At 37.5% G+C, this 12,665-nt stretch overlaps 1 protein-coding gene across 1 annotated transcript; it reads left to right on the plus strand.

Annotated features, from left to right (window-relative positions):
• The first annotated feature begins 919 nt into the window (after positions 1–919).
• On the plus strand, positions 920–7,545 carry LOC147838723 (uncharacterized). Its single transcript, XM_087300672.1, has 5 exons — positions 920–1,099; positions 1,187–1,297; positions 3,488–3,619; positions 3,782–3,892; positions 6,866–7,545. The coding sequence occupies exons 1-5, from the start codon at positions 1,051–1,053 to the stop codon at positions 7,330–7,332; spliced, it is 870 nt and encodes a 289-aa protein (XP_087156798.1). The 5' UTR covers positions 920–1,050; the 3' UTR covers positions 7,333–7,545.
• The last annotated feature ends 5,120 nt before the right edge of the window (positions 7,546–12,665 follow it).

The following is a 12,665-nucleotide window of genomic DNA, read 5'->3' on the forward strand; positions in this document are numbered from 1 at the left end:
TATTTTCATAAGGACACCAAAACATATATACTTTTCAGATATGAAGGAACACTGTCTGCAACAATTATGCCATTTGGTTTTGTAGTACGCCTTTTTCATTCATCTGTTTAGATTTTTTTATATAGTAATAAAGTATTGCTTTAAAAACTAATATAAATAACAATAGGTCATTAAACAGCACAGGGTACTCTGCCTTTTTTAAGCGAAATAGCATTCTCATATACTGTTAGCAAACATATTGCATCATCTAAGCTCAAGACGCTTACGAGAAGTGCTATTGTTTTTCCAGCTCACTGATACCACACAACCACTGGCGCACACACAAACACACACACCTTCCTCATTCATACCACATTCACATGTTCAGACTTGCACTGCAATTCATCATTTTAAAACACAAAGCCCTAACTAGAAACAAAAATCCCACCAGAGCTTCCTCAAAAATCAGTTTCATGTCATCTCAGCAATACAGGACACGTAAGTGAAGAATGGAAACTAATGAAGGACTGATTTCTCATGATTTTCTCGTGGTATACGTTGTACCTTAAACTGAGGTGTAACTGGTCCTATTAAACTAGACTGTTAAACCCCCTAAACACTGACCTATTTTTTTATAGAGTTTCCTGTTTGTTGAGGTCTAGTACTAGTTTATTGCTGGTCTAGCTGGTGATCAGAAAAGAGATGCAGTTTACTAGTTTCTGATCAACTATTTAACATACTGTAACATAGACTTGAACTGGGTTGTTACTGGTTAAAACAATGCCAGTTTGTTAAATAGTGAAAAATTATAACTGAAAATAACACTTTTTTTTGTCAACCTCTGCTGTTTTTATTAACTTCTATAACAGGTACTTATACAGCGTTGTTTTTTTTTTAGTAAATTTGCCTTTATCTTTCCTGCAAATTTCTGTACTTAAATGATCTTGGTTTATTATTTTGCAGTATTTTTGTTACATTTTTGTTTTCTCATCAAGTCCCTCCCTTTCTGATCATACATAAAATGAGCACTGAAACAGAAACAATGGCATTTTGTCTTCATTCTGATCAAAGATGGATCTGCAAATCTCAGCTTTCCTTCTGTTCGTTCTTTTCACTGCAGGTACAGATTGCTTTTTATAATGGAATAAAAATACAGATCACTGGATCTGTCTCTCTTTCTCTCTAAATATCCTTTTTTTTTCCTCAGGGCACTCTCTTTACTGTTATGAATGCATGACGGATTATTGCGTAGACAAATTAGTGATTTGTCCCAGGACAGCTTCAACGTGCAAGAGTGCAAGAATAGTGACACAAATTGGTAAGTAAAGTATGTTGGATTGAAACTACTATTATTTTTTTTTTTTTAAAGAGATTTTTATTAGTTTTTTTTTCTTGATATAACATACAATATCATACAAATATATAAAATGAATACAAGTTTATACATTTAGAAAATAAATAAATAATTTGACATACAGTAACAAAAGTATATAAATTCTAAAAATAATAGTAATAATAGTACAGAGCATAACAAGTTAGAAAAATTTATATTTCAAGTGAAGAAATGAAAATCTCCCACATACAGTATCTGTTTCCTTGTAATCATCATTTTGGCCAACATTTTCTCATATGATACATTCTCAATCATAGATTCCATCCATAATTTAAGTGTAGGGCATTGAATATCTTTCCAAAACTTCAGTATTATATGTGCTGCTGTAGTAATGCCCAAAATTATAAGGGTGAACTCATCATTTGTAACATGTGGAACCTCAGTTTTGTCACCTAAAAGGCATATCCTGGGTGAGAGAGAGATATTAAATCCCAAAACATCTACCTAACTGTTTTAACACAGATTCCCAAGAGGGTTAAATCTTTGTACATTACCATAATGCATGAAAGTATGTATCTGCATTTACATTTCCAGCATTTATTATCATCTTAGCATCCCATTTCTAAAAAGTTGCACTGGAGTGTAATAATACACTCTAAAAAATATGAGGTTATTTTTTCTACCCAAATCTTGAGTTGAGGCATTTGGGTAATTTTTGGGGGTTATTTTCACAGTCTTAGGTAGTTTAATCCCAGCCCTTAGGGTCAAACCAACTCACAGCAGGGGCTGACTGATATACCACATATTATGTACCAATTTGTTTAAATGCAATGAAAATAGTGTAACAAACGCAGATGCTTTGCATTTTCAGGTGATTAAAATGAGATTTATATTCATAACAGATCTTTCTGAATTAAAAAATTTCTTACTAGCACCTTTTGGACACCTGTAATCAAAGCTGCACATCCCCCACCATACTTCAGTGACTTCAGTCAAACCAACGCAATTGCTGGGTCATCTTTTGCAGACATTTGTGAATCAAATTAGCCTATTATTTAAGTAAATATAACCAATTATTGGGTAGAAAAACAACCCATTTATGTTCATTTGTATGTTAATAAATGCTTTATTAACTCAACTTCATCCAGTTTTGTGACCTAAACTAAAGTGAGGACTATTTATGCTTTATAAATCCCTATAAATGACAATTAAAGGCTCAGTATCAAATAAACTATACATCTTTGCAATATTATCTAAAAAGTAAAATTACTGTAAAGTAATTTTAAGTGTCAAAATATGACATAAAATTCAAAACAACAACAACAACAATATAATAATATATTAGAATACAACATTTCAATGTTATTTAGCGATAGTTAAACTGTACTTAAAATTTATTTTACATAAGATTGCAAAGATTTTTCATTCGATACAATTTCATTGGTGTATAATCAAACGAATAGAAATCATTAAAGTCTTTTATTTTCTTTTTTCCTCTTTAGAATATAACCGAGCCTTTAATTGTCATTTAAAAGGGATTTATAAAGCATAAATAGTCCTCACTTTAGATTAGGCCACAAAACTGCATGAAGTGGAGTTAATAAAGCATTTATTAACAAACAAAGTAACTATTAAATATGCCTGAATAATAAGATATGAATGTAATTTGAATAGTTTATTAATCATTTACTTGTGCATTCTAGATCCTCTTTAAAAGCCACTCACAACTCTCAAATAACTGGTTTGTAAATGAATCAAAAACTAATTTAGTGATGAAAAAATAATTAACAAAGTATAAAAGTAAAATCATGAAGCATTTTATATATGCTTTTAAGTCAAGAATACATAATTTGTAGCTGCAGTTATAGACTGCTTACTAACATCTGTCAATGTAGAGTTAATGCTTAACAGATAATAAATTCACTATTTGCTAATGCTTAATAAATGATTTATAGAGTGCAGTTATTATAAAGTGTTACCATTTACTCTTTCAATCTGTAAGATGTCAAATGTTACAGCAACCCAACTTGTGAAAATGAAAGCATTTTCTTGAATTTTTCACAGATTTGAGGCAGTAAGATGATATCTTAAATGTAGTTTTTCACTTAATAAATTTTCAACAAAATATTGCTCAGCTAAACTAATCTTTCCTCTATTATTCACATGCTCTTTTAGGTTACTTTAATATAGAAAAGAAGATTAAAGGTTGTGCTGTTGACTGTCATAGTGGATCCATGAATCTTGGCCCTGTAAAGTCATCTTATTCCTGCTGTCACACTTCCTTCTGTAATTCCCGAGATGCTCCAGGTACTGTACTGTACTTTACTAATTTGACAATCAGTCAGACAACAAAAGGAGGTGGAGGTTTAGACTAGAATTTCTTTTAAGATTTGAAGCAGCTAAATTGTTTTATTAAATGCTGTATTGTAGAAGAAATAAAATACAACAACACTTGTTTCGCTCTTCTAGATCCCAGAACTTTGATGCCCAATGGACTGATATGTTACTCTTGTGATGGCAGCAGCTGCTCAAACATTATGAGCTGTTCCGGGAGTGAAGACCGATGCGTTTCAGTAACAAGTGAGAAACTTAAAACAGATATGATATTAAAATAGTATTAGTTGTTCATTTTTACTGAATGTTTTTGTTGTTAAAAGTTAATGCATTCACTAACATGACCTAATAACAAACAATAATTGTACAGCGTTTAATTACCATCGTTCAACATTTATTAATGCATTATTAAAATCCATATTCATGCTTGTTAACAATAGTTAATGATATGTTAACATCAACTAACATTAAACAACTGTATTACAGTTTTTTCCAACTGCTTACAGACAAAATCTTTTCTTGTCACATGATTTCTGAAACTTCTCACTCAAAATGCAAAACTTCCAACCCAAGCTCATTCTGGAAACGTAGCCCCGCGGATGTTTCTGGAGACCGCGATCTACGTGGCCGGAGGTACGTAAAGGCTGCGTTTGGTATTTTTCGAGGGAATGCTGCAGGGCAGTGTGGCACCGCTCCGCCCCTCCTCTTCGTGTCGCCGGCCGACGGCTTGCCTCCGAGTGGAGGGACGCAATCAGTTTGTCCGCCTAGCTCACAGTGTTGCGTCAGCGGAGCGGAGGCCGCGGTGGATGACGATCGGGATCGAGTCCGGGGAACAGCGGGTTCCGGAAATCAGGTAAGATGAAAAACGGAATCCGGAAAATAAGGGCGAGAACGCGGCGGGATCCGAAAACGCGGTCGAAATCGAAGACGAGGGCTTTTGCTTTTTTTTTTTTCCGATCCGGTGGCTTTTCGCGCGAGAACGGCACGGGCGCGAACGCCGCGCGCTCCCGAGACGCGAAAAAGCGCGCACAGCGGCCTCTCGCGGATCCGCGAAAACAATAAAACACTCGAATACGTACCTCCCGGGACATAAATCTCGGTCCGCAGAAACGTCCGCGGGGCTAGGTTTCCACAATGAGCCCGGGTTGAAAACTTCACCTCAAATCTCCAAAACCATGAACTATTTCTCAGCCTTGAACTCCCTTTAAATTGTATAAAACACTTCTCAAAACACTACACACAACTCTCTTCCTAAAACACAAAAATCTAACAAAGCAACTTGCAATCCTTTTCCAAACACAACCAATCAAAATGCTACACTTTGTGCAAACACTAATTTCTTAACTGATCACTAACCAGTCACTAACCGTGTTTCCACTAAAGCGAGCGAGCCAGGGCGAGCCAAGGCCAGTCGCGTTTTCCACCACGATTAATCGGGCCAAATCGTGGCTTTCTTGGGGCCAGCGGCCGGCCTTTTTTGGCCTGCCAAATACCTTGGGCCAAAGAGGGCCAACTTGGGCTTCGGGGCGAAGTGAAAGGAGAGGCGGAGTGCGGACATAGCTTTCCGATCGCACACGAGTATGAGCTAAACAAATAAATAAATAAGGGAAAGAAAACATCTAGCCCTTTAGGCCGGGGTCTTTTTGCGTATGATCGCCCTTAAGGCTGTTGCATAAAATAATAAAGTTTTAATTTATAAGTTGCTTTTCTTTGCTGCGAGGATGTTATAAAAATACATTTTCTTTAGTCTTTTCATTTCTGTGTCTTTATTAACAGAATTTCTGTGGTTTTATATTATGGATTGGTGCGCTCACTGCGCTGGTTCCCTCCGTTAGTGGCAACACCACTCGATTTCGATGCCAACAGTCGGTCAGTGAGTAAATGAATATGATGAATGAAACACACAGGCTTGTGTGTATAGACAAATAATGTAATGCGGAACAGTAACGGGTCATTTGTTTGTTTCGGATGTCTTTATTTTACTCGTTTCGTGATGATGCTATGGTTTGCTTTATCTGCCTGATTCCCGCTGAAGTGGGCGGGTTGTGTGACGTTTTGACTCGGGGGACGTTCTGGGGGTGGGGTTTGCATGACGCGCTGCGAGCTACCAGCCTGACAGTGGAAATGCGACATGATTTCAGCCTCACTGCTCAACCTCCCGGGCCGATTAAAGCCCTGGCTCGCACTGGCCCGACAGTGGAAACTGTCAGGGCCAGTGCGAGCCAGCTAACTCTATCAAACCTCTTCAGCTGCTTCAGAACGCAGCAGCACGAGTGGTCTTTAATGAACTTAAAAGAGCACATGTCACTCCGCTGCTCATCCGTTTGCACTGGCTGCCAGTTGTTGCTCGCATCAAATTCAAAGATCTGATGTTTGCTTACAAAGCGATTTCTGGCTGCGCCCCTTCTTATCTGCTCTCACTTCTGCAGATTTATAGGCCCTCCAGAAACTTGCGTTCAGTAAATGAACGTCGCCTTCATCCTAAAGAGGGAAGAAATCACTTTCCCGAACTCTCGCGTTCAATCTGCCCAGTTGGTGGAATGAACTCCCTAACTGCATCAGAACAGCAGAGTCACTCGATGTCTTCAAGAAACGCCTAAAAACTCAACCATTTAGTCTCCACTTTCCTTACTAATCTGCAATTGGCTTTCTGACTCCTCCACTAAATACTGCTACAAAAAAAAACAAAACTATAATAATTACTAATCTTTTGCATCATAAAGATGATGAGACACTGAACTGTTCTGGTAAAAAAGGGGTTTTCCACCCATCCACATTAGCTGTTTACACACAATTACTTGTACTTCAGACACAATGACTACAACATGTAACTGATGCCTCAACCCTCTGAACCAATTCTGCTAAACTACGAGCACAATTCCTGCTTTACACTCAAATTGCAGATTTACAACACACTTTTTTCAAAACACTACACACCATTCTCTGCATTTGGCACAAATTTCATACAAAAAAATCTCTTATTATCACAACATTTGTCTACATTTTAAAGGAGGTGTGAGGCATTCTGCATTTTGTGTGTGCAGTTCTGAGAATTGTGAGTAGAAAAAAGGTGAACGTGTGTAAACAGTTGGAAAAAAACTAACTAATGGTTAACATTAACTAAAACAACCTTATTGTTTTAAGTTTTAACAACTTTTCAATTCTATTACGCCAATGGACATTTCATACTGACTAAACCTGCTTTTATTTCTTATTTAGAACTTTCTGAAGGCGAGGCAGTAGTTGTAAAAGGCTGTGCTTCTAGATCCCTTTGTGATTATTTATCTATCACTGAAAAGGATTCCTCATGTTGTAAGGGAGACCTGTGTAATGATGAAGTGAGCGCCACCCAGAGCTCTATGTATGACAGTGAAGAAAGAGCATACACAAGCTCTATGTATGACAGTGAAGAGGGCGTTTTCCAGAGCGTCACTGAAGGCTTCGTCCAAAGTGTGACCCAGAGCTCCATGCACTACAGTAATAAAAGTGTCTTGCGGAGCGTCACTGAAGGCTTCATCCAGAGCATCACCAAGAGCTCCAATCATAAAAGTCGTAAAAATGACAAGAACTTCCTGTATGATGATGCTAAAAGTAACAAGCAGAGCTCTGTAAATAACGAAGCTGGAAGAGTCACTAAAAGCTTTCTGATCCTCTGTTTTCTGCTCTCCTTCATAATGATGCTCTAAAAATCCTGCAGCTCTTCAGATTGTGAGCCGGTATACTGTATGTGGCTCAACTTTTTTGTTTTAAGACATTATCGCAGATTTAAATCCTCTGTGTTAACATTCTGCTTTAAAGTTTAATCTAATATTTCAATGATTGCAGAGCTTAAATAAAGCCAGTTTCAATCCTGTATTATAAAAAATGAACAGCTGTATTGCAAAAACATAATAAAAATTAAGAAAAAAAACGACTGTACCGATCATGATTAACACACTATAGTCAAGCTACTTAGAGTTACAGAATTATTATGGTGGCTTGAGAAAGCCGACATACTGTCATACTTCATAGACGTATTATTCTTGCATCTTCTTCTTCTTAGACTATTTTAGGAACACATCTCCTCCTAGACCGTTTACACTACAACCATCAAACTAACTCCAGACTCCAAACTACTGAATTACTGAATTAAGTTGCTATATCTTTTTCAATGGATCTAACTAATGGTTTTCCCAAAACTGAACCGGAAATCTCAAAAAAGTCTTCATGACTTAACGTTGGACAAAATTTTATGACCTCATAACTTTGTGCCAGATTGTCATAGAGACTTAAATTTGTGCTCATTTAACTCTACCAATCTGCCAATCACTGATGACCTTTCAACTTACTAGCCACACAGCACCCTAGCAACCGACCATTATAAAAAAAACTGCCATTGACTTTACATTGGACATATTAACAACATACCACTCTATATGAGCAATATGCTAATCTATAGAAACATGCTAGCACCATGCTAGTTCATTCTAAATTGATGCTAAAAACATGCTAGTTTTTACAAGAAACATGCTAGCAACATGCTAATTCATTCTAAACTCACACTAACAACATGTTAGTTTGTACTGTACTAAAAACATGATAGCAACATGCTAATTCATACTAAAACATGCCAACAACAAGTTAATTTATGCTAGAAACATGCTAGCAACATACTAATTCATACTAAAACTATGAAAATTTATGATAGCAACTGCCTTGCAACTACTCAAAACACCTTAGCAACTACATAGCAATGCTCAGCAACTGCCATCAAACTCAGAACACCCTAGCAACAACCTAGAACATCTTAGCAACCACCTAGCAAAGCCTTAGGAACCACGCAGAACACCCTAGCAACCAGGCCCGGATTGGCTAATCGGGAGGACCGGGAGAATTCCCGGTGGGCCGGTCCGTTTTTTGGCCGCGAGGGCCGGTATCCCTAGCTCCAGAATCGGTTGCTCTCAGCAGTCACACTTTTTAAATTTATTTATCTAAGTTATTTACTTGACCACAGCCGTTTTATTCATTATTTTACCGCAGCTCTACTCTTTTTATCTATTTTCTCGCAGCTCAGTGAGCAGGTTGCAGCCTGCAGGCTAATGACGATTTAACTTGGTCAGTTTTCACTAAACAGCTGTTGTGGTTCAGTGGTTAGCACGTTAGTTTTCGACCCCGCAGACCCGGGTTCGATCCTCGTTTCAGTAACTAATTTTTTTATTTTTTTCATTTTTATTGTTAGGACATATAATACTGTTAGGGTTGTTGAACATTTGAAGTTCTAAAGCAGTTGTTTTCTCAAAAAAGACGTGATAGTGTCATTAGAAACTGATTTGGAAATTACCTTATTTTAATATAGTCAGTCGTGAACTGAGGTGGGCCGGTCTGAGGCTTGAAACTCCAGGGCTGAAAAGGAGTCCCACTCCGGCCCTGCTAGCAACACCTTAGCAATGACCTAGAACGCCTTAGCAATAGCCTAGCAACTACCTAGAAGACTTTAGCAACCACCTAGCAATGGCCTAAAACACCTTAGCAATGACCTAGAACACCTTAGCAACACCATAGAAAATTTTAACAACCACCTAGCAACACCTTAGCAACCACTCAGAACACCCTAGCAACACCTTAGCAACAACCTAGAACACCTTAGCAAACAGCCTAGCAACTACCTAGAACACTTTAGCAACCACCTAGCAACAACTTAGCAACCACTCAGAACACCCTAGTACCCACCTAGCAACACCTTAGCCATGACCTAGAACACCAAAGCAACTGCCTAGTAACTCCTTAACAACCACTCAGAACACCCTAGCAACCACCTAATATCATCCTAGCTACTACATAAAACACTCTAGCAATTATTCGGAACACCCTACCAACCACATAGCAACACCTTAGCAGCGACCTAGAGCACTTTAGCAACAGCCTAGCAACATCCTAGAACACCTTAGCAACCACCTAGCAACACCCTAGCAACCAACTGGCAACCACCTAAAGCATCTTAGCAATGACTTAAAACACCTTAACAACCACTTAGTAACACCTTAGCAACGACCTAGAACACCTTAGCAACCTCCTAGCAACACTTTAGTAACTACTCAGAACACTCTAGCAACCACCTAGCAACACCCTAGAACACCTTAGCAACAACAGCCTAGCAACACCCTTGCAATGACCTAGAACACCCTAGCAACCACCTGGCAACAACTTAGCAACCACTCAGAACACCCTAGCAACCACCTAGCAACATCTTAGCAACCACACAAAACACCCTAGCAATGCCTTAGCAACTACTCACAACACCTTATCAAACGTCACTGTGGCTCAGTGGTTAGCACTGTGGCCTCACAGCAAGAAGGTCTCTGATTTGAGTCCCAACTGGGTCAGTTGGCATTTCTGTGTGGAGTTCTCCCCGTGCTGGTGCAGGTTTCCTCTGGGTGCTCTGGTTTTCCCCACAGTCCAAAGACTATAGATTAATTAGATTAACTAAATTAACTGTAGTGCATGAGTGTGTAAATCAGAGTGTAACGGTGTTCCCCAGCTGGAAGGGCATCCGGTGCATAAAACATATGCTAGATAAGTTGGCGGTTCATTCCACTGTGGCAACCCTTGATAAATAAGGGACTAAGCCGAAGGAAAATGAATGAATATGTCAGAGAAACAAGAGAGTAGAATTTATCGATGATACAAATATTCAGCAGTCGCTGTCCACTCATGTAGTGCTGAAATATCAACCAATCTGCCCTTTTTGAATACTGATATTAATACTTGAAAATCGACTTTTTCCATCCGTCTGATTTTATTTTTGATTTGTTTCTTATTTTATATCTAATAATAAGTTAAAGTAGCTCTTTACATAGATATAACTATTATTATTTTACCCTAAATGATCTACATTTACTGATTTGTTTATTGGACTGCAGTCTGGAAATGAATAGCTTTCTCAGATGTTTGCTGTTCCAGGTCCAATGAAGTACTTTGAAATGTGCATTTTTATTCGATGTTAGATGTAATCTTGAACCGCAACATGAGTGACTTGAGCACTGAACTCGCTCTGGAAGTCCCAGAAGTCATTGCAATTGGAGGTGGGAAGTGCAGCATTTTATTTAGATGTATTATTAAAGGTCAGAGATATCACTTATTTACCTCAGGAGTTTCCCTAAATGAAACGCCGAAAGTAAACAAAACCATGGACATCTTATTAAAGGAATAAACACATTAAGGGTGTTTGTTTACTGAAATTCCTATTAAAATCTGTTTTATTTATATTGTGCACAGTATATTTATAATGTTTTTATGCAGAGTATATATTTTGAAAAGGGGAAAAACAATAAATAGTTGAATGAATGCTGTAATGTTTAAATAATTTACCATTTAAAACACGTTAAGGTCAGGAAGAAGGCAGCATCTCATTTCTCAAAGTACGTGTTCTCTGCCCTCGTGGTCTCCTGAGTTCGTTCTTCCGTGGACACCTGGCAAGACCAGTCGCCACAAGAACGCAAGTCTGTTCTCTGCGTTCTTGGAATTCAGAAACAGCCACAGTGTAGCCCCTCCCCTTTTAAAGAAAACAGCCAATAGCGTTTTGTTTTATCATAGCTCTGCTAGTGAGAGTGGTTGAGCTCAAGTGCATCAATTAAAAAGTGTCTTAAAGGGGGCGGGGCATGTCAGACAATAGAGAGCATTTGATTGGTTATGATGTGCTGAGAAAGTGTAGTGTGAGTTGACGTGAATGAAACTGTTGATCCATTTAGACGGAAGTGAAACTGTAAGCTTTACATCTTTATATCAGTTTTATATCTTATAAACACAAAATTCGCCACTGTTTTGCAGCACACTAGCTTATAGATATCCTTAAAACAAATAATACTGATACTTACATATAAAAAAACTTCATGGGACCTTTAAGTCATGCTTTTCATCATTCAGCAAAGCAATTCAAAGAGGAAATTGCGACATTTTCACAAAAAAATCTTCACTTCCTCTGAATTTCATTTACAGAACTTTATCTGTAACAGACATCACAAATTTATTTCTTTCAAATGTCATATATTCAGAACAAATGATTTGCTGCACAAAAAAGAGAGGGGCATAGGGGTGCATATAAATGATATTGTGAGTCAGTGATTTAAATCTATTGGTCTTGACTGCAATGTTAAATATGAAAAGATAGAGAGCAATCAACCAGATGGAGCAGATGGGTAAAGTTCATGTAAAAAGGAAACATTTCAACCAGCAAAAAATTCAAAATTTCCAATCTTTTGAGCTTCAAGTGTAGGTCAGTTAACAGACAGGAAAGTATTTATACCTACAGTAGAACCTATTAAAAGGTTTAATTAACAACTATTATTTGTACTGCAAAATACATAATACAGAGTGTTTGTTTGCTTGAGTGTGAGTGAGTGTAAGAGAAAGAGTTTTCTGCCAAGTTTTGCAAAAGAAAAATGCCTTTTAACCACAAATGACAGTGCTCTCTTTATACTATGTGCTTTAAATGTATATACACTGTAAAACCCAACAGTCAACTTTATCAAATGAAATGAATGTAGTCAACTCAAAATTGACTGAAAGTTTATTCTACTTATATGAAAAGAGTTTTAAACTCAGTGTTGAAGGTGATAAGTTAATTAAATACATAATTATTTCAACTTAAATGGAGTAAGTTCACAGTACTTATATCCATTAGTTGTTTTTTAAACTCAAATGGTTTGTAGCAATCGATTTCCTAAAAGAGTTTGAGTTTCTTAACTTATTGGGTTTTACAGTACTCAGTTGGTTTGAGTTCTCTTCATTTATTAAGTTTTACTGTGCTCAAATTGCTTCGTTTACTCAAATGGATTATGCTCACAGGACTCATTGGGATTAGTTTTAGAACTGCAATCGGTTTCCTCAAATGGTTTAAGTTACCTAACTTTTTGGGTTTTACAGTGTAATAATGTTTACAATAATTGAAACTAGGAGCTAAGCACATGAGGTTGAACTTTGAGTGTAAGAACCATCTCTGCTACTGAAACCACCTGCGGGTTGCTGCTTCTGTGCATCGCAC

This window comes from Danio rerio, chromosome 21 (assembly GCF_052040795.2).
Source record: "Danio rerio strain M-AB ecotype USA chromosome 21, GRCz13ab, whole genome shotgun sequence".
Classification (NCBI taxonomy): domain Eukaryota; kingdom Metazoa; phylum Chordata; class Actinopteri; order Cypriniformes; family Danionidae; genus Danio; species Danio rerio.